This window comes from Phocoena sinus, chromosome 9 (assembly GCF_008692025.1).
Source record: "Phocoena sinus isolate mPhoSin1 chromosome 9, mPhoSin1.pri, whole genome shotgun sequence".
Classification (NCBI taxonomy): Eukaryota; Metazoa; Chordata; class Mammalia; order Artiodactyla; family Phocoenidae; genus Phocoena; species Phocoena sinus.
The window spans coordinates 22522539-22546006 of record NC_045771.1 but is presented as its reverse complement, the minus strand read 5'-3'; the positions used below and the strand labels follow the sequence as shown (position 1 = coordinate 22546006).

The following is a 23468-nucleotide window of genomic DNA, read 5'->3' as shown; positions in this document are numbered from 1 at the left end:
TGTATAGCTGATTCACTTTGTTATAAAGCAGAAGCTAACACACCATTGTAAAGCAATTATACTCCAATAAAGATGTTAAAAAAAATCAATTGACCATAGATACATGGGTTTACTTGTAGACCCTTCAATTTCTGTCCCATTAATATACATGTCTATCCTTATGCCAGGACTACAGTTTTGAATACTATATCTTTTTAGTAAGTTTTAACACCAGGAAATGTGAGTCTTCCAATTTAGTTCTTTTTCAAGATTGTTTTGGTTTTCTGGTTTCCTTGTGTTTCTGTATGAAGTTTCAGATTAGCTTGTCCGTTTCTACAAAAAAGGCAGGTGGCATTTTGATAGTTGTTGCTCAATCCCCTTTTATATCTTAACTTCTTAAAATGCTTCCCACCTCTTTTTCCTTCTATACCATATTCTGATGCATTTCTTGGCTCCATTTTTTAGATTACTAATTTAATTTGTTCTTTATTTTTTTCAGACCTTAACTAGTTTTTTTATTTAAATGATCAAAATTTAACTTCTAAGAGTTCCAATTTATTTCTTTTAAAATAAATGTGTTATCATCTTGCATATCTCAGGACAGTAATTGTACCTAATCTAAGGTTTTATTCTATTTAATTTGTCAACTGTCTTTCTTTGGGTACGAGTTCTGCTTGTCACATTAATAACTTTTTCATGTTTGAGTCTTGGTTTTGTGCTCATTCACCTTTATTTGAGAGCCCTTGTTAGCCTTCCTGTGAGTGTTACATATGTTTATTGCAGCAGGTCTCCACTGACTGTGGGTAGAGATGGAATGTGCAATGAGATAGAGCGTACCAATTGCCAGACTTCTTTAGTGTCTGTCCCCTCTTTTTCCTGGGATTTAATATCCACCCAGGGCTGTGTCCTGTCTTTCTGATCCAAGGGTTTATACTCATTGTTCCTACCTGGGGAGTGACACCTTTCTTGTTTGATGCCACTGTTCCCATCTAGGAGCAAATTATGTACCTCTGTTCTATAATGCTTGAACCAAAATGGTAAATGGTGGGAGAGGTTGACCTGCTTTGTAACTTCCATGCTACCCCCTAACCAGTTATGCTGTAAATTCCATAAATTATTTCTGTTCTTTCTGCTGTCTTCCACCTCTGGGCTTAGTTTACTCTGAGGGCTGTTCAGATCACTTGCAGTAGCCCTCTACTCTGGGTGTATAGCACTGTGGTTTCCTTCTTTAAGCTGATTCTGTCAGCCTTACATCTTTCAGTGATTGACTAAGACCATATCTTGCTTTCTTTTGATTATAGTTTTTTTGGGGTGTTTTTTTTTTTGCGGTACGCGGGCCTCTCACTATTGTGGCCTGTCCCGTTGCGGAGCACAGGCTCTGGACGTGCAGGCTCAGCGGCCATGGCTCACGGGACCAGCCGCTCCGCGGCATGTAGGATCTTCCTGATCCGGGGCACGAACCCGCGTCCCCTGCATCGGCAGGCGGACTCTCAACCACTGCGCCACCAGGGAAGCCTTAGGTGTTTTTTTTTTAAACGGCTTTTGTGTTACTTGTGGGGCTTTGGGGAGAGGGGAGCTTGCTTGCAGTGTGCTCAGCCTACCATCTTGACTGTCAATGACTATGTCATATTTATAGTGAAATAAATAAAAAGGAAAAATTGAAAAGCTAGCAAAAAATAAAATATTGATGAAATGATTGAAAAAATTATGGTTTTTGTTTTGAAGAGTATAAGCAATCACAAATGAACATTGGCATTCAAATATATAAAAATTAAAGCTTCAAGAACAAATAGATTTTTCAGGAATATATTTACATGAAATTGGAGAGGCATATTATGCTATGTTGCTGGTTTCTCTTGTTTTGTGCTCTTCGGCTAAAGGAAGAAAATATGGATTCTGAACTTAGTGCCTACTTTGGGTGAATAACCTCTGTAGAGTCAACATTAGCCTATGCCTGTGACAGACTTATGTTGGTTGCTGAGAGAAAAGCAGGCCAAAGATGTCTGACAGAGCTCTGAGAAAACATCAAAAAGGATTTTTGATTACAACTTTGGTTCAATAATTTTCAGTATTACTCCCTCACTGTTACCTAAATTTGTTTTATATTTTTCCATTATAAAACAATATGTCTTAGAATTTTTGGATAATATAAAAGGGGTGATAATCCTCAACCTGAATCATAACCACTGTTAATACTTTGGTGTGTTTCTTTATAGTATTTTCTTATCATAGCTTCAAAAAAAATTAAAGTAATATGGTATTGTTTTTTTTTCCAGTCCAAAAGTAATGCCTACTCAATGAGAAAGCTTGGAAAATAAACAACAGCACTAAGGAGAAAAACCCAAAATCACTCATAATAACTGCCCAAAGATAACCACAATTAAAATTTGATGTATATCCTGCCTGTATTTTTCATGAATATATACTTTTTTCTTTGTTGATATGGTATCATGCACTGCTACTATTTTGTACCTTGCACCTTTCATTTGCAATATATTGTGAATGTTTTCTCATGTTAGTAAATATTCTTGTATGTACTTTTTTTAGTGGTGCGTAGAATATGAATATATTTAAATATGTTTATTTAGCATACTTAACCATCTCCCTATCTTTGGACACTGAAAGTGTTTCTAATTTTTTACCATTATAAATAATATCGTAGTGTGTATCTTTGTCCATACATCTTTCCATGCATCTATGATTATTTCTTTAGGAATAAATTCCTAGAAGTGGAATAGCTGGGTCAAAGGGTATGTACATTTTAATGCTTTTGATACATAAAAATGTCAAATTTTAAGCTAATCACTTGTTATATTCTGTCTTGTATTGCTATCTAATTGTTTTATGTGTTTGTCTTGTCTCCCTAATTAGAATGTAAACTTCTTGAGGGCAAGGGAATTTTCTTATACATCTTATGTATCCTTTGATAGTGTGGTTGACAATGTTGGACTTATGAGTGATCAACAAATATTGTATTGATTTAAAGCTGTGCTTCTCCAGTCTTTGGAAGTCATAAACCTATAAATTTAAATATATGTATATTTTGGGGATACATATAGGCTTGCAAGTTTTTTCTTTTTCCGAGAAAGAATATTAAAAAACAAAATCAAGTACCATTTTCTATCATCTTCATCTCTTAAAATAAAAGAATATTTAATAAAAAGTTTCTAATTTCTGAAAAAAGGGCAGGCTTTTAAATGGAACATTTTAAAAAACTCATTGCCTTGTCCATATTTTTCTCATTTTGTGTTGGACTGGTGAATCTTCACCTTAGCCCACCAGTGGTCTGTAGACCAGCATTTGAGAACTACTGATTTAAAAGACTTGGAGAATTAATAGATAAACCCATTTGCAACTCTTTTGCAAAATAATTCTTTTCCTTGCTCACGAGTCTGTCTCCACCAAAATATTAAGTATACACGTGCAGGTAATGCTATTTCATTACACTGAATTTATGTATCTCTATGTACAAGTGCTCTAGTAAACAGACCAGACCTTGCTGATGAACATCTCAGATATTTCCAATTGCCAAAACCAAAAACTATATGCTTTCCAAGGAATTTGAGACAGGTTAAGTGTGGTATAGTAGAAAGAAGGCAGGTGTTAGAGTCAAACTGCCCAGGCTTGACTCCTGGCTTTGGCATTGAGTCACTTAATTTTTTTTTAGCTTCCTTACTTGTAAAATTAAGATGATAATATCTTCCTCAAAGTGTTTTTATAGCCCCTGTTATAGCAATTACTTCACTGTAATGTAATTATTAGTTTAGGCATCTGCCTTCCTCACATGAGTTCTTGAGGCTAGGAGTCATATCCTCCTTTGGCTACGTGGAGGCTAGCCTAGGGCTCAAGGCATAGCAGGTACTTAGTGAAATGACTGTTGAATCCATACAGGGTTGTTGTGAGGATCAAATGAGATAACACTGGTAGAAGCTGTTTTAAACTTTAAATTCTATACCAGTGTTAATTGTTTTTATTGCTTGTAAGAGCTGTCTTTGGGAGCTATCAAACCTTTGGGAAGAGACAAAATTATCCCATTTAACACTTCTACTATGCTTTGCATTTTTCTTCCATGTTATAAGAAAACAAGTTTTAATTGGGGTTAATGTGCAGTTAATTTGCTTCCTGTGAAGGCAGAGGAATTCCCTTTTTTTTCTCCCCCCACAGTGGAAGTGTCACGGTATTAAATGTTTGTTTTATTTGGTTGCTACCACACAATTTTAATTATAGCAAGATCAGCTTATTTCATATTTAAAGAATGGTGCCCATTGCTTTATCCTCTTAACCATATAACTGATAAAAGAATACCAAACCTGGAAGAGAACAGGAGCCTACGTTATGCCAAATTAATTTTAGTCAGAGCTCCCTTTTTAACATTCACTGACTTGTAAAAATGTCATCGTTTCTAATCTGTTTATAAAGCTCCTGGTGAATTTTTGCCACAAGATGGCATTGGTGATTATTGAATGCATGTCTGTTGAACCAGAATTCTGAAAAATGGTGCACATAATTGTTCTTATTCTTTTGGGGATGAGTTGAAAACCTTCATCACTGCTTATGTATTAATTAAATTTTGTTTTGACTTCCGAAACAGGGTTAAATGCTACTTTACATCACTTCTTTCTGTATTCAAGTATTGTTTTGTTTCCTGTTTTTCTGTCTTTATAACTACAGTTACTATGTATTATTTGCCATGTGTTGTATGTGTCTGACTTATTGCTGATAATTGTGGTAACAGGTAAGAAGAAAATACGATGGGACCCAGTTAGGAGGCGCTTCATTCAGTCCTGTCCCATCATAAGGATCCCTAACAGGTTTTTGAGAGGTGGGTGATAACTAGCAAGAGATCTGTGCTTCGTATGGGTTAAAGGGAACTTTGAATGAATTTTCTAAACTCAAAACTCTGGTTTTAAAAAATTGTCTAAACAGCTAAAATTGGATGAAAGAAAATCTAGAATTTAATTTTAAACCTGTGTTTCATAGTGACCACTGTTGGAATTGAAATTATAAGTTTTAGGAAGTAAGAATCACTTAATGTGTATTAGGTCGTAGAAATAAATCATCTCATTGATGTCAGTATTATTCCACTGTAAACATATTAAAAAGAACTTTGAATAATTTATAAAATATGGGGTATGGGAAATAATTTTCTAAATATGATTTTAAGAAAGAAATAAAATTTATGTGACTATAGAACTAAAAACCTCTTATGTCAGAAACCATAAATAAAAAGATAAAAGGGGGAAGTATTTGTAACAAATGGTTAATATCATGAATATATAAAGAGCTCTTATAAATCAACAGTTTAAAAGCAAATACCCACTAGAAAAATAGGTAAAAGAACATGAATAATCAATTTGTAAAAAAGAAAGCTCAATAAATATGAGCAAATGTTTATTTTCACTATTGTTATAAACATAATTAAAATAATAAGGTTATCTTTTTACCTATTAGATTGGCAAAGACTAAAAATAAGAATACTCAGTGTTGCAAGGGTATGGGGAAATGAAGCTCATATATTGAAGGAAGTGTAAATTTGACACAGCCTTTCTGGATTTAATTTGGCAATATGTATCAAAAGCCTTGAAAATGTTCACATCCTTTGACCTAGTAATTCTTACTTTTAGAAATGTTTCATTCTTTCTATTTTTTACTTCTTCTAGTAAAACATACTCCCTACTGAAAAAAGAAAATCTCAGAAGAGCGTTGAAAACTCTGGTTCATACTGTTTTTCTAGATATAATAAATTGTCAGACAAGCGTTTTTAATGTTATAGTTTAGACCTTATTATTTATAAGCCAGTGTATCTAATTTTTTTTTTTTTTTTTTTTTTTTTTTTGGGGTACGCGGGCCTCTCACTGTTGTGGCCTCTCCCGTTGCGGAGCACAGGCTCCGGATGTGCAGGCTCAGGGGCCATGGCTCACGGGCCCAGCCACTCCATGGCATGTGGGATCCTCCCGGACCAGGGAACGAACCCATGTCCCCTGCATCGGCAGGCGGACTCTCAACCACTGCGCCACCAGGGAAGGCCCCCAGTGTATCTAATTTTGACTGAAGAGATTATTTAAAAAAAAATAAAAAGACTAGAAAAAAGACCTGCAGCAGCTAAAGATGTTCCTATATCTAGTGCCTAACCTATTTTTAGTGGCCAAGGTCCAGATCATGAAACAAAAATAAATCTAGCCTAAATGGGTCAAGATAACATACTTAGGGTGCTATGCTACCTTTTATTTTATTTTATTTTATCATTTGGCCGTGCCGTGTGGCTTATGGGATCTTAGTTCCCTGACCAGGGATTGAACCCGGGCCATGAAAGTGAAGAGACCAAGTACTAACCACTGGACCGCCAGGGAATTCCTGCTATGCTACCTTTTAGCATAAATAATTTTATTGATAGAAACTAATAGGTAATTTTAGTGTTATGTGACAAAAAAAACCATTGTGCACACGTAGCCAAGCAGTACATCTAATTTGATAAAATTTTTCTTTTTTCTATTTAAAAATTAGAATACTAATTTTTTGATTTACAATGAGAAGGCTAACTTGGGGGCTGACTAAATTTAAGTATAATTAAGAAATTGTTTAATTAGGATGTAAAATTCAATATAATATCAGTTTTGTACAAATATAAACATAAAAAACAAAGGAAATAGTGAAATAACATTATATCTGGATGGTGGGATTTTATTTTCTTTATATTCTCTGTTTTTCAATATTTTAATCATGGAAAAAAGAGATTAGCACAGGTAAGTTTCATATCTTTGGTTATTTTCGTAAGCCCTAAATTGCCTCAAAAAATTTCTGAGGAAGATGGTCTCTGACAGTGCTGAGAAGAGTGAGGCAGGAGTAAACTCAGCATTAGAAACAGCAAGCTCACCAGTGACCGCTTCTAAATCAGTGGCCTTGTCTTAGTCCTCACCTTCTTTGACCTGTTTGTAGTGTTTGATCTGTTGACCACCTGTACCTTCTTAATGTTTTCTCTTCTTTTGGGTTATACTTTGCTGTACAATCTGAGATGTCTTCTTCCTGCCTCTTTGATTGTTTATTCTGTTTCCTTTACTGGCTTCTTTCTTCCTACTCACTAGAGATGGGTATTGCTCCAACGTTCTGTCCTCTCCATTATCTCCTTTGGTTATCTCATCAGATTTCACAGACTTAACTAACCTCGTTCGTTCGTTTGTTCATGCTGTCATTCTTTCAGTATTTTTTGATTGCCTCCTGTGTAACAGGCTTTGTGCTAGTTCAATCATCTAGATTATAGAGAATCAAGTAAAGAAACAATTACAGAATAATTTGAGTGTAATTCTTTGTGATAAGTGTCCTGATGAGTTAGTGTGGTATGGGAGCACACAGAAGAGGTACCTGACTCAGCATGTGGGAAGGACAGGGGAAGATAAGTAGCTATCAGGATGACTTTTCAGAAGAGATGTATTGAGTAGTCTGAGTATGTGTTAACAGGGGAAGGTTGGAACATCTCAAACAAGGACCAAAACAAGGACCAAACAGCTTAAATAAAGGCAGTTAGGCAAAACAGAGCACGGTCTTTCAGAGAACTGTAGGAAGTTTGGCAGAGTGGGAAAGAGTGTGGAGAGAAGAAGCTGGAGAGGGCCCATATCAAGTGGAACACAACCCAAGGGGAGTTTTCAGGATCAGTTTATTTAATTAATGAAGAGATTTAATTGGAAGACCAGTTAGGGTTATTAGAGTTATCAAGGTGAGAAATGATAAGAGGCTGCAACTAAGGTAGTTATATTTAGTAGGAATAGAGAGTAGGTAATTGATTTGAAATATAAGGAAGTGGAATTAGATGAGACTTGATGACCAATTCAAGAGGAGGAGGGAAAAGTCAAGAAAGCTTCCAGCTTTCTGTGTGTACCATTTTCTCTTTACCAGGTATTATATAGATGGATGGAAGAGCAGATTGAGGGAAAAGATGATAAATTCAGTTTAATCTCCCCAAGCCAATAATAGCATATCCTTGAACACTCAGTCTATGAGTTATTAATAGAGAAATCTCCTTGGAAGGCTTGTCTCTTTGTTTTGATTGCACCCTCTGTGTATCTGCCTGTATCATAACACTTACCACACTGAATTATAGTCATTTGTTTACTTGTTCCTGCCTGCCATAGACTGTACGCTCTGTAAGGGCAGGGACAGTGGGACAGTGCCTTTCATTTCTTTATCTCCAGTTTGTAGCTCAGTGCATGTAGTAGGTATATCATATGTATTTGAGTTGAACTGAATTATTTGTAAGGCTGCTGTCAGGGAATAGGATGGGACTAAAATTTTAGTACATTCTCAACTTCTCTCTGGTGGTGGTGACAGTAAACTAATAAGTTGCTGAGAATACGAAAATGCTACTTAGTGTTTCCTTAGATTTTTAAAACAACTTACCTATACTTTTGAAATTGCCACTTTTTCAAGCCTCTCGTTTTGGGACTCCTACTACACATTATCTCTTTTGATTCTGATTAAACAGTTTCATAGGGCTCATTTTCTGTTGCTAGATTCCTTCACTAGATCCTGCATATTCTCTAAAAGATGTTGCTACCCATTATAAGTGGTGTGAAAACAGTATCAGTGTAGTGAAAACAGTGTGTTTTCATTACAAAATGATAGACTGATTACACCCATTTACCCTCCCATACTTCTCACTTATAACTGAAAATGACAAAGCAGACCTACAAAAAAGAATGAATCATAACTATATTGAAAAACAGAAAAGGGAGGCTTTGAAGCCAGATTACCTATGTCTGAATCCAGGCTCTGCCATTTACCAACTGTGTGACTTTAGACAAGTTGCTTATTCTTTTTTTTTTTTTTGCCTCAGTTTCCTCATCTGTAAAATTAGGATGATGATAATAGTATCAACCTCCTAAGTTTGTTGTGAGTATCAAGAGAGGTAATATGTGCAAAGCACTTAGAAGAGTTTTTACGTTTAGCCAATGTTTTTTTTTTCCATAATTGAAAACTTTTATTTATCAGAAACAAAGTCAGCCTAACAAGCCAAATTAATTGCCTTAACTCTAGCTTGTCAACTAGCTAAAGACCAGGATAACAAATATTTATACTGACAGTCTGTGTAGCCAACGTTGACTTAATGTTAGCTGCTGTCATTCTTGCTATTGTTATAAAATGCCAGCAAATTTGAGGAATTTCAGGGTAACAGAAAGCAGTTGGAATTCTAGTGATTGAGAACCAGAACAGAATAAAATGCAACCCCAAATAGGTACTCCTGCTGCACGCTGGAAATCAGATAATTTCCTAAAGAGCTCCTTTCCTGAAACTCAAGCCTAGAATCAGCAAGTGTAGGAGGAGGGAGCAGGTAGGGGTAAGATGGCACATCAGGGCAGGTAATTAAGGGACTGCCTTCAGAACTGTTATTTCTCCTACTTCTCTCCCTCCCTCCCTGGCAATGGCATTAGTTCTAAGATAAAGCTCTAAGAACAGTTCTTCAAGCAAAGTAGGGGATTTGTTTAGGGGAGGGTTGAACAGGCAGTGCTTTCATGGACTGGGATTGGAAAGGGTGTGCGCACAAAGCAGAGCTTTAGGTAATGGACCTCCACGATAGATTGGATGAGGAGGGTGGAATAGGGGGAGGAGAAGAAAGCAAACTCCACCAAGGACTGATATACATTAAATGACCATGCTAGCAAAATGCAGCCTTCCTTATTTTAGAAAAACTGCTTTTTCTCCACTTCTAAAGAGAAACCTGTCTGTGAGTGTACCACTTACCTGAAGACACCCATAATCAAACACATCTCCCATTTGGAGGTTTGGAGACAGAGTAATACAACCGTGGAGGAAATTCATTATCTCTTAGAATACTAATCAAGGTAGTACTTCACTTATTAATATGAATCAGTGATCAAGGCTTACCAGACATTTTAGGGAAACTAAACTTGTTCTGATCACAGCAGGTTTCCTCAGAGTCAAGAGAGAATTGGGTCCACAAATAAAAAGACAACTGCCATGCAAAAAAAAAGGAATGGTTAAGGAATTAGTTCCATATTGAAACTTGCTGAAATAAAGATGCAGTTGGAGGATTAAATAATACACAGGCTTAAGACCAATTTTTACAAAAATAAAGTAGAGGAAATTTACAGACCGTAAAGCAAGAGGACAAAAAGAGAAAGTACATGAGGAAAATTATACTTTGAGGGTAGATCTAAGTGATCCAGTATCCATTTTATAGTGTTACATAAGGAAAAACAGTGGAAGAGAGAAAATAAAGAAATAAAGAATATTTCCCTATGCTGAAGAAAGACTCTCGAATTTTCAAGTATAAAGGGCCCACCAAGGAACAAGCTAGAAAAATGTAAAAGCAAAAAGCATCTATCTGTACATTACTGAACTACTTATGATTCCAGAGTTAGAAAACAGGCTACATAGAAAGACTCAAGACAGATTTCTCACCTGCAACATAGTTTGCTAGAAGATAAGTGCCTTCAGTGTTCTGAGGGAAAATTATTTTGAACACAGAACTGTACCCAGCCTCACTAATATTTAAATGTTTAAATGGAGGTCAAAGTAAATAAGAACTCTGAAAGTTTATGAACACACCCTTTTTGAGAAAATTACTTGAAGAGGTGTTCCCAGTAAAATGAAAAACAAATCCAAGAAAGAGGAAGGTTTGGGCATAAGAAGCAGTAGTGTATAAAAAAAGCAGAAAAACTTAAGAGTTGTGTCTAAATACAGGGACTGTGAAGCCTGGTATAATTGATAAGAAAAGTTTTCTAAATATATAGAAGAATAATGTAAATCTAGTATATGTGTATGTATATATATAACATTCTGTAACTAACATTTCAGATGATTTAAACAAACTGGGGATAGGAAGAAAGTAAAACTCTGCTAAAGATCTTATAATTTTTCATTTTAGAATTTCTAGGTATAATATATGCTTATTAAAATTCAAATAATATGGAAATATATAGGGTGAAAAATGAATGTCCTTATCTCAAGCATATATAACAAATTTGTATAAATCAATAAGAAAAAGGCATCTCAGTACAAGAATGTATAAAAGGCTTGAGCAGCCACTTCCCAAAAGGATCAATCCAGTTGGCCAACAAACATGAGAATGTGCTCAACCTCACTAGTAATGGGATAGATGCATGTTAAAACCACAGTGAGCTAGGTCTACAAACTCACAGGAGTTGCTAAATTAAAAAGAATGATGATACTAATACTAAATATTTTGTAACCAGTTTGGCCTTTATCTGGCAAAGGTAAAGATTTCCATACATTATGACTCAGAAATTCCATTTCTACATTTATAGCCAACAAATATGGGCCCCTGTACACCTGAAAACATGTACAAAAATGTTTATAGCAGCATTAAGAGCCACCGATTTGAACAACCCAAATGTCCATTCACGCAACATAGACTGGATAAATTGTGGTATATATTCATACAAAGAAATACTATTTGGCAATGGAAATGAACAGACTACCTCTAACCCCAGCAATGTGGATGAATCTCAGAAACATGATTTTGAATGAAAGATCCCATAAAGGAAACATACTATATATCATTCTATACAAATACACTTCAAAACTAGGCCCAAATAAACAATATTGTTTAGGGATGCATACTTAGGTATAATAAAGCTATTAAAAGAAAGCAGGTTTTATGATTGCCATAAAAATGAGGAAATAGGTTTCCTCTGGAAGTGAAGGAGGTGGGATGGAGAGGGTTGTGATCAAAAGGGGCAGGTAAGACGGCATCTGTGTGCTGGCAGTATTCTATTTTTTGACCTGGATGATGACGACATGTTACTTTACTGATAATTTGTTAAACTATACATTTATAATTATGTTCCTATACATGAGTTGTAGTTCACAATGAAAGAGGTTAAATTAAAAAAACAAGGTCCCATTTCGCATCTTTACTCCTCACCTTATTCCCCTTTCCAGAAGTAACCACTGTTAATAGCCAAAGTTCTTTCCAGACGTGGTTTACTCTGTTGTTAGAGAAATACCAATTTATGGGTTTTTAAAAAATATTAGGGGTAATACTTTGTAGATCTCCCTAGGGAAAAAGGAAAGGAAAAAAGAAAGCTTGATTATTTCAGTAAAATTAGAAAAGTGGGAAAATGAAATCATAAGAAAGAATGGTTAAAATATATATATATATATGATGGCAGGGATAAATCTAAATAAAAATAGAAATTAAGATCAAATTGGGTTTATCTGTGGAATGTATTTAGTACTTTAAAAGGTTAAAAGAAACAGTTTGATTTTTCCGTTATCAAAAGCATTTAATAAAATTTGATTATCAGTGTGTTCATTTTATTAAAATGCATCAAGCTATACTCTTATGATATATGTACTTTTCTATACATACATTTTAATAAAGACTTTAGTTTAAACCATTCCTTGTTAAGAAAAAAATTTGCATCCAGGAATGAAAGAAATTTTATTTTACTGATAGACTATCTACAAGAAACCAATAGCAAATATATATAATAGTGAAACATTACCAGTATCATCATTAAAAATGTAAAAAACAAGACAAAAATGCCCATTATCATCTCCACTATTCAACCTTGTTCTGGAGGTTTCAGCCAATACAATGAAGAAAAAATTAAAAGGTACATATATTGGAAAGAAAGAGCTGAAAGTTGTCTTTAATAACAGGATGATATGATTGTCTGATGTAAAATTCAAGATAATTAACTAATGGTAACTAATATTAGAGTTTAGAAAATTGGCTGGATAAAATTTAAACTTGCAAAGATAAATTACTTTCCTGTATATTAACAACAAGAAATTAAAAAATAAAAGATATCTATTCACAATTATATAGAAAATTATGAGGTACTTAGGAATAAAAACAAGAAGAAAACAATGCAACTATACTGATGATATCAAAAAGATGAGGATAAATGGCTAGAGACTATATTTCTTCATGGGTCATCTCAAGTAAAATCCTCAAGAGACTTGCTTAAAATTTAGTTTTAAATTTTAGTCTGACATAATTTCAGACTTACAGAGAAGTTACAAGAATGGTAAAAAAATTGTCCTGTATTCACCCAGGTCCCCCAGATGTTAACATTTGATCACATTTGCTTTATCCTGCTCCCTCTCTCTCTCCTCTCCTCTTCCCTTTCTTCCCTTGCTATCTGTAATACATATGCATATACATATTGTTTTTCTGTTTGAACCACTTGAGATTAAGCTGCAGACACTATGCTCCTTTACCCCTAAATATTTTGGTGTTTGTTCCTGGAAAACAGATATTCTCTTATGTAACTGCAGAGCAAGTACCAAAATTGGGAAATTAACACTGTAAATAATGGATTAAATTAACATTATCATCAGATTTACAGACCTCATTTCAGATTTTGCCAATTATTCCAATAATGTCCTTTATAGTAAAATAAAGTCCCAGAATCATGTGTTGCATTCAGTTCTTAGGTATCTTTAGCCTTAATATTTTTGAACAGTAGGGACTTAGTCATATTGTAGAATTTCTTTTAGTTTGGGTTTGTCTTGTGTTTTTTCATGATTATGTTCAGCTTATACATTTTTGGCTGGAATACTAAGGAAGTAATGCTGTGTTCATTTCACTGCACATGATGTTGATTCGTCCCTTTACTGGTGATGTTAACTTTGATCACCTGGATAAGATGGTGTCTGTCCAAGGGGCCTCTTACAGATTTTAACAAACTGATTCTAAAACCTAATGCAAGAGTAAATGGGGGAAAATAGCTAAGAAGTTTTTGTAAAAGAGTAACAAAGGGGAATTTGTCCTACTAGATGTTGATAGATACTTCAGAGCTTTCGTAATTAAAACGGTGTGGTAATGGTACAGGAATCAATAAATAAACAGTGGGACTGAACAGAGCCCAGAAGCCCAGGCTGATATGTAGTGACAGCTGTCTCCAGTATGCTTTGCTCAGCGCTTGAAACTAACTCATGGTAACACTAAAGTCTGTCAAAGCAAGTTTCTTTTACTGCTGCCAACTTAGATTTAAGATTACTCTGCCTTAAGAAGCCGGATCTTTATATATGAATCTCATACAGTGTATGGAGTCTCTGTGGTAGGAGATGCTTACATAACCAAGAATATTGTGTGCTGCTGTGGATGGATGGCCTTTGCCTGAGCAGCTTGGACTCTGGGAGTAGTAAAACGGTCTACGTACCAGTCAGGGATAGGAACCAGCTGGCCCAGTCTTCCCCGGCTTTCCTGTCCAGGCTTCCAGGTGTACAATAGAAGACCTGTCTTCTCAGGTAGAGGTAATGCTGGGCTTTATATTTGGAAAGAAGGGACCAGTTAAGTTAAACTGAATTTATCATTTAGGCTGTATGATATATATAACTAGTTAGTACTTTTAGCAATAAAGGTTTTAATTTTTTTTTACAATGGCCTTATCACAAATGTTTGATAGCACATCTAGAGGTGGCTACATCTTGTGATAGGCTTATTAAGCAAAAATGTTATATGCTACTTTATTTGCAAGCTTTCGCATTTAAGATTGTGTGATGTGTCTTGATTGTGTGCATTCTTAAAGAGCAATAGATTTTGTGTCCAAGGTGATTAGACCTGGATATTGGGATTTTATTAATTCTACTCTAGAACATGTCAATTTAGTACACGATAAAGATGGCATTTCAGTTCAGTGTAGAAGGGATGACTTTCCATAAGGGGTTTAGGGACAATTGCCTATCCATTTTGCAGGAAATATTAGAGCCCTACCTCATAAAATACACAAAAATATGTTCTGAATGTATTCAGGTTCTGAATATTAAAAATCAAAACTAAAAAATTGTTAGAAATAAATAAGAATAGTAATTTTATAATGATGCAGAGCTAAATGAGATGTAAAGCAAATGAGCCTTTTGTTGTTGTTGCAAAGGAGCCTTAAAAGAAAAGATTGAGAGATTCAATTACACAAAAACTTCCATATAGTAAAAGGTACCATAAACAAAATTAAAAGCCCAATAGCAGGCTGGAAGAAAGAAATAGAATAAATAAATAATTTCTACAAATCTGTGAGAAGAGAACACAATAGATAGGAAAGTGGACAGGGGATATGATCAGGCAATTCCTCAAAGAAGAAATACAAATGGGCCAATAAACATGTGAACTAGTAAAAATCAGGGAAATACAAAGTAACCTGACACCCATCAGATTGGCACAAACTAAAAAGGTTAAAGAGGGCATAAAGGAATAGGCACTACCATACACTATTGCTGGGGGTATAAATTGTTGCAGTCTTTTTGGAAAGCAATATGGCTCTATAACAATATTATATCTGTAACAATTTTTGGGGGGGGGGCTGCGTTGGGTCTTCATTGCTGTGCGTGAGCTTTCTCTAGTTGCGGTGAGCGGGGGCTACTCTTCCTTGTGGTGCACAGGTTTCTCATTGCGGTGGCTTCTCTTGTTGTGGAGCACGAGCTCTAGGTGCGCGGGCTCAGTAGTTGCAGCACATGGGCCCTAGAGCGCAGGCTTAGTCGTTGTGGCACACGGGCTTAGTTGCTCCGCGGCATGTGGGATCTTCCTGGACCAGGGATCGAACCCGTGTCCCCTGCATTGGCAGGCAGATTCTTAACCACTGCGCCACCGGGGAAGTGCCCTATCTGTGTCAATTTTAAGTGTATATTCCTTTGACCCCAGAAATTCTGTTTCCAGAAATTTTTAGACATTTGCATATAAATCTACATAAAGAAAGCTTTGTTAGAAAATTATTTGTAACGGTAATAACATTGGCGCAACCTCATCATTGCCTTATCTCTGACAGCTTCTTTCTTCCTTTGGGCTGCAAACTAAAGCCCATGTCCCTGGTTACAGTAAACTCTGGCTTACTCCCTGGGGTAAAGAGCAAGTGTGCTCATCATTGTCACATGATGAGCACACTGAAGCAAAAAGATGGCTCAGTTACCACAGGTACATACTCCCTCAGCTGCATGTTCCCTTCTGGGTATTGAGTTCACCTCTGCATACAGGTTCAGTTTTTGTTTTGTTTGCGGTACACGGGCCTCTCACTGTTGTGGCCTCTCCCATTGTGGAGCACAGGCTCCGGACGCGCAGGCTCAGCGGCCGTGGCTCATGGGCTTAGCCGCTCCGCGGCATGTGGGATCTTCCCAGACTGGGGCACGAACCCGTGTCCCCTGCATCGGCAGGTGGACTCTCAACCACTGCGCCACCAGGGAAGCCCACAGGTTCAGTTTTAACTTTTGACTTCTGCATTTTCTAATTGGAGTTCCTCAATCAGGTAACCTAATTCTGTGGCTGATTTTATTAGTAGCAAGTACTTTTTAGGAAAGTGGGGTTTGCACATGGAGAATTTGGGACAAGATTCAGAGAACTACTTTAAGAATCTAAAACCCAGTTAAGTTTTGGTCAAGGTTGAGGAGCCTATGCTATATTCTTTATAATGAAAATTAATGTGTAGTCTCCGTGACATTAACCCTGATAAATCCCCATGATTTATTCAAAATAAAATATGGCTTTCTAATATGTTAGTCACTCTTGGACTATAAATATGTACAAAGAAATCTTTAGTTACTGACTAAAGAGAAAGAATAGATACCTCTTTACTCCTAGCTATAAGACTTCTTGACAGGATGTTTAATATTTATCATACGTTGATCAGATGCTCTTTACCCAGCAGTTTAATTTGCATAGATAATGGCATTATTTACAGAAGCCAGCAATTGAGCTAGACAGGCGCTTTTGATAGACATATTATGTGAGCCACAAAACTTTAAATTTTCTAGTAGCCACATGAAAAAAGTAAAAAATAGGTGACATTAATTTTTATTTGACTCAAGAGATCAAAAATGTCATTTCAACCTATATTCAGTTATAAAAATCAGTAACTTTACATTTATTTTTGGATACTAAGTGTTTGAAATCCAGGGGGTATTTTACATTTAAAGCATAGCTCAGTTTGAACCAGCCTTAGTTCAGATGCTCAGGAGTCATATGTGGCTAGTGGCCACTGTGTTGGACAGCGCAGAACTAGACTGTAAGCTGCAGAGGACAGAAAGAGTAATGGTCTTACCGTTGTATCCTCAGCAACTAGTACAGTACCTGGTATGTAGAGGCGTCCAGTAATATTTTTGGCTTAATGAATGAATGAATGAGTGGGTAAATGTAAAATCATCTTTCATTGACTCCTCAACCTTTAATCCATGTGAGTTACATTTGTCAAAAATAGTTGGCAGTAAACTTAGAATGGAATGTCTTCTCCGTTGTACAGTCGTTTAGAGAAAATCCTGGAATATAATGTATGTCTTTTCATATTTGCCCAAAAGCAGTTTCAAAAAGTATCTTTTGGCTCCAGGTAATAAAGCAAATGACATTATAGAGATTCTTAGAGTTCCTGTCTGTTGACCATAGCAACTCTGTTTTTTTTCTTAAAATTTGTCTTGCTAATTCTTAGAAACATTTGTGTTTTGAGAAGACCATTGCATAATCCAACCCCTGTCCCCAAAATTGTATCTCTCTTAAGCACAATATCAAAGTCCACTGAGAGCTCTACACTGTTTTGATCATCCCTGTTACTGTTAACTTTGACCTGAAGTTAGTATCAGTGAAACTTCTAGTGTCTGTTATATATCTGTTTTAGGTGTTGTGGGTGATACAGGCTAATTGGTATACATGATTTTTGCCCTTTAGAAACTTAGAATTATTTGGAGAAGAAAAATAAATATTAACTAAATGAGTAGAGAAAAATTAAATTTGTAAATTTGTTCAGTGTTTTCTGTGTGCCTTAGGTTTGGTAATAGAAAGGTGAATGCAAATAATTCCCCTTCCCTCAAATAGCTTATAGCCTCCTGGGAAGATACATATATTATTAACCAATAAACATTTTAACATAATAGCAAGTATAATAAATCTGTAAAGTACAGGAATAATAATCCATTCATACAAATGAAGAAGCTGAGACTCAGTGAGGGTCAGTGACTTGCTCAAGGAAGCAGTTAGAAAGAACCTGGATTCAAATCTAGATATTTGTAGAAGTTATTGCTCTTTCTTCCACACCACGTTTTCTGTGTTTCAAGATTTTTAGAAAGAGAAACTGAGTTCACTTGAGGTAAATCACAGCTTGTGAGTAAATTTCCTAAGTGATTATAGTTTGCCTAAAATTATATTTATTATGTATTTACATAGTTATAGTGTAATCGTCTTATTAATTGTCCATGTCTGTCTTATTATTTGAGTGGTATGGTACTGAATTGTAAGGGCTGTAGGTTTTTTCTTTTTTTGGCCGCACTGCGTGGCTTACAGGATCTCAGTTTCCCGACCAGGGATTGAACCCAGGCCATGGCAGTTAAAGCCCAGAGTCCTAACCACTAGGCCACCAGGGAACTTCCAGGCATTGAAGGCTAGGTAGACCAGGCCAAGAGCTAAGGGAAGGACTCGGCTTTCTAGGCAGAGAGACAGACGTAAACAGGCAGGAGTGTGAGGGATCAGGATCAGGAAAGGCTCTGAATTGCTGTTTGAAGACTTCAAACTTGAGCAGTAAGGAACCATCAAAGATTCTCAGGACCAACAGGTTGGAATTAAGTGATTGGGTGATTCGTGGTTTGTTCGTTTGGTTTTTAGTTTTTCTAGCTCTGTGCAATTTCTTTTCAGTTCTTGTTTAAAAGCATACTGTAGGAAGTGGGATTTTGATTTAAAATATAAATATGTGAGGCCTATATTAGGCTGGTAATAATGTTTATATAACAAATGTTTATTAGGTGTCCAGCATTGTCATAAATATTATACTAGTATCTCTTCCTAATATATGAAAGTAGATAAATCTGTAGGATAACAGATGACCATAGTAGCTTATTCCATCCAGTGTGTATTTAAGCATCTTTGGTTCTGTAGCTATATAAGGGTTTGTGTAGACTGGTGTAAAAATTGTAAGGATAATAGAAGTAATATAAATTCCAGGGTTTTTTACTCTAAAATAATCTTGAAGTAACTTTTAGTAAACTAGCTGACATAATTTAAACTTCAGAAAGCTTACAAATACAAATTGTAGAAATAGCTTTTTTTTTTCTTTTCTTTTGGCTGTGCAGCTTGTGGGATCTTTAGTTCCCTGACCAGGGATTGAACCCGGGGCCCCAGCATTGGAAGCACCGAGTCCTAACCACTGGACCACCAGGAAATTCCCTGAAATAGCTTTTCTCAGTAAAGTTCTTAATAGGATGAAAGATGCTCTTTGAGATAAATACAGGGATATTCTTTGTTAACTACCATAATGTCTGGAGTGGTATTTAAATTCCAGACATTGCTATAACTCTTTGAAAGCCAGTTTTCTTTTTAAGTGTATAATTATATATTGTGGAAAAATCACAGGTTTTATGTATGTGTATTTTTATTTATACATGACTCATTCACATTTGTGATTATATTTATGTAGTTCTCTAATATTTTCAGTTTAATTTCGTTGGCCTGTGTTTTCTTCTCCTCTAAGAAAATAGAAAATCTGTCCTTTTAGCTTTTGGATTATTAAACCCCTCCGCCTTCTTTTCTTGAAAACTCCAAGTTACCAGCCATTTTCTCAAGTTTATGATGCTATTTTGCCTCCCTTGGGAAAAATCTTTTTACAGTTATCAAAATCTGAAAATAGTCCTATGAAATATAAATGGAGACTAGCTCCTTAAAATCCTAAGTAGTATGTGTGAATGTATAAAATAACCTAAGTAAATAAAAAGTACATCCACATTATAAATTTTCCCTGATTTCCTTTTAAAGTTAAAATGTTTGTTGCCAAATTTTGTTTGTGCTTTTAATGTGCTGGGTCATCTGTGGAAAGCTGTCCTCTTCTCTCCTAGGCCACAGACCTCCACCAGCACGAAGCGGACATCGTTGTGTGGCAGATAATACCAATCTGTATGTGTTTGGAGGTTATAACCCAGATTATGATGAATCAGGAGGGCCAGATAATGAAGACTATCCTCTCTTCAGGGAGCTTTGGAGGTATCATTTTGCTACAGGAGTATGGCACCAGATGGGCACAGATGGCTACATGCCCCGAGAGTTGGCATCTATGTCACGTGAGTGCCAGCAGTTCTGAACTTTAGACTTTATGAAATGTCTGAGAGGTCTGGCTCAGTGTCACATGTTTTCCTTGTTAATAATGTTTAATAATACTAAATCATAATAGTAATATAATTAAACCCTGTTAATGGATAGACTCTTACTGTGATAATACTGTGTCAATGCTATAGCATGGTGATTCAGAATCAATTGTGAGCTGGATAGTCCTGAGTTCGAACTTAGCTGTATGTCATTTTTTTTTTCTTTTTTTTTTTTTGTGGTACACGGGCCTCTCATCGTTGTGGCCTCTCCCGTTGCAGAGCACAGGCTCTGGATGCACAGGCTCAGCGGCCATGGCTCACAGGCCCAGTCGCTCTGCAGCACGCGGGATCTTCCCGGACCGGGGCACGAACCCGTGTCCCCTGCAACGGCAGGCGGACTCTCAACCACTGTGCCACCAGGGAAGCCCAGCTGTATGTCATTTACTTGACAGATGATTTTTAGCTTCTAGTTACTTACCTATAAAATGGAATTAATAATATCTCAGAGGGTTCAACATAAACTATCGTATATATGCTAGGCAAAATGTAGTAGAAGATCAACAAATGGGGTTTGCAGCTCTTGAGCAAAGTACTTCACATGTGGTATCTGTTTAATCCTCACAACATCTCTATGATGCCAACACTGGAATTATCGCCATTGTACAGATGAGGAAACTGAGGCTTTAGAGAGGCCCGAAGGGCAGTGGCTGTGAGTGCAGGCTCTGGAGCCAGACTGCCTGGGATTGAACCCTAGCTTGGCAAGGTTCTTTTTAGGAAACCTTCAACAAATTATTTAAACCTCTCACCACTTCTATTTTATCATCTATAAAAATGGAAAAGATAATAATAGTTCCTACCTCATAGGGTTGTTGGGAAGATTAATTTAGAGAGATTAAATAACTTTCCTGAGGTCACACGAGACTTTAAACCCAGCTCTCACGGGCACCAGAGCTCATGCTGTTGACTCTTACACTACATCAATTGAATAATTGGTTTAAAAAAAAAAAGTCACTGAAATAATACAGTAGCAGTATTTTCAGAATATTTGCCATCAGAGAGAGAAAAAGTATATACAAGTGTGTGTGATGACAGGAGCAGAAAGTTACTAGCAGGATATTCGTGTTCTTTTTATCTGGTGGAGGATTAAGATGACAGAAACTATAATTTAAAATGTAGAGATCATTCCCCTGGCAAAAACCGAATGATCCTTTTATCCCTTCATCCTGAGTCCCACTGGGTCTTTGCTAAGGCAGTGATGATCCTTCATTTTCTTTTGCTTTACTGTGTACTTGAACTGTGTTAAGCAGCAGTGGTGGATTGTAGTTCATATCATTCTGTATTGTTATATACAGTGTTTCATGCATTTCACAATACATGTCACATATCAAACAGTGAGCTATGTGAAATAGTGTGAATTAGATCTTTTTCTGTAAAACTTTGTAGTAGTTATATGTCAGTGGTTTGAGCTATCTTCTGAAAGTATTAAAGCAGACATTTTTGAGTTTCTCAGATTTTCTGGGTTAATGTGGGAACACATTGCAGGTAGCCAATACAAAAATGAAATTTGTGCTTCTCCTTTCCCAGTTGTGCTGCATGGAAACAACCTGTTGGTGTTTGGAGGAACAGGCATCCCATTTGGTGAGAGCAACGGCAATGACGTCCATGTCTGTAACGTGAAGTATAAGAGATGGGCTTTACTCAGCTGTCGGGGGAAGAAACCCAGTCGTATATATGGACAGGTACCAATCTATAGCCAGTCATTGTGGATGTATTTGTTCAGATTTTCTAGTTCCAGGAACAATGTCAGCATATTTATATTGCCACCAATTTTTGTTAATGGAGAATAAATTCATTGTGGTTACTATTTGATATTTCAGTTCTGATGTGAAATTGTAGTTTGTAAATCTGGTTGCTTGCATTCTTCTTTCCTTTTTTCCCCCTTACTCTGTTTCTGATTAAGATCAATGATCTAGACCTGTATGGAGGTTTCTATAAATGTCAGGACCTCACCCACCCCCAATGAGAGATTTGGCTATTTATGGCCCAGGTCCTATCGTCTTTAGAGTGTTATGATGCTTTGAAGAGCTTTCTAACCTAAGTAATAGGGTAGATGATCCCTATCTACTGAGTCCCACTGGGTCTTTGCTAAGGCAGTGATGTTAAGAGACTTTTATACAGATCTGAGCTAAAACACAGATTATATAGAAATTAGTTTCCAGTTAGGTTCTAGTGCTTCAAACCTTAGGTTTGAACATTTGTATCTAAAAAGGTAGGAAAACAACTCACCATACTTCAGGGACCCTTTGAGAGTAATGGGCTAAGCTTAAAACAACCAAAGCTGTGGCTTCTTTCTCAACTAGCACTGGCTGGCACTGGTACTGATACATAGCTTCTGAACTATGTGTGAGGCACATACTGGATGACCATATCCCACCACAGGAGGCATTTAAACTCTAATAAATTACCATAACAATAGCAAAACTTACACTGAGAAGAGTCTGGTGGAAAATGTCAAGTTTGGGGGACTGCCACCTCTAGACTTCTTACTTAAGGGATTCTGGTGCCTTATTTTCATATTTGCTCCTTCTCCTTAAGGGCATTTTTCTTCAGACTGCTTAGAAAGTGAAGCAGCTTTCAGTGGAAATGCTCATGTCCATGATCTATAAATTCTTTGGTTGGCTAGGACCCCTAAGGATCATCTGACGCCCTTTGCCTATCTAGATAGAACTTTCTTTCCAGTTGAGCAAAGGTAACTTTTCTAAAAATAATCTCTGTTTCTCTAAAATCTTTAGTCCTTTTTAAGGGTCTGATTTTTAGAAAGTTAAAAAATACAAGAAAATTTCATAAAACCTGATTTGGGGATATCTAATAAGGTTACATTCTTCAATCAAGTGTTAACGAGGAAGTCTCGTTCACCTTTCCTCATTATCCAGGCCATGGCTATCATCAATGGCTCCCTTTATGTCTTTGGAGGGACAACTGGCTATATTTACAGCACAGACCTGCACAAATTAGATCTCAATACCAGAGAGTGGACACAACTGAAACCAAACAACCTATCCTGTGATCTACCAGAAGAGAGGTGAGATTCTAGGATTAAAGCATATTTATTCTTTCTTGCTAAGATTTTACTCTTTTTTCAGAATATTGGTAGTATGGTTTGAAGAAGACCCTTTGGCCTGGTTAAAATAGCTAACTGGCTGTTAGATCCCAGTTCAGCATTAAAGAAGGATCTTCTGGTGAGGGAATGATATCTCCCTCTGAATTAAAGAATTTTTTTCCTGTTATTTCCTCTTGTACTTCAGTTTTCCTGCATTAGGAAAATAGTGAAACCAGTGGTAACAATTGTAACTAAATTTCATATTACAGGCAAAATAATTACATTCTAGTTACTTTTTGATTTCCCTTCTTAACTTGCATATTAGGATTCTTTGGCTCATTTGCTTACAACCGTATCCCCA

General features: G+C 36.3%; 1 protein-coding gene across 4 annotated transcripts in view; it reads left to right on the top strand.

Moving 5' to 3' along the window:
* The window catches only part of KLHDC10 (kelch domain containing 10), a 59403-nt gene that overhangs the window by 23956 nt on the left and 11979 nt on the right, over window positions 1-23468 (top strand). For 2 of the 4 annotated variants that reach the window (XM_032642840.1, XM_032642842.1), the window contains exons 2-5: window positions 4715-4801; window positions 19762-19983; window positions 21592-21746; window positions 22941-23089. In XM_032642840.1, coding sequence (XP_032498731.1) covers window positions 4715-4801; window positions 19762-19983; window positions 21592-21746; window positions 22941-23089 — 613 coding nt within the window. The remainder of the gene's footprint in view (window positions 1-4714; window positions 4802-19761; window positions 19984-21591; window positions 21747-22940; window positions 23090-23468) is intronic. The other 2 variants (XM_032642843.1, XM_032642841.1) reach the window with 1 other exon arrangement.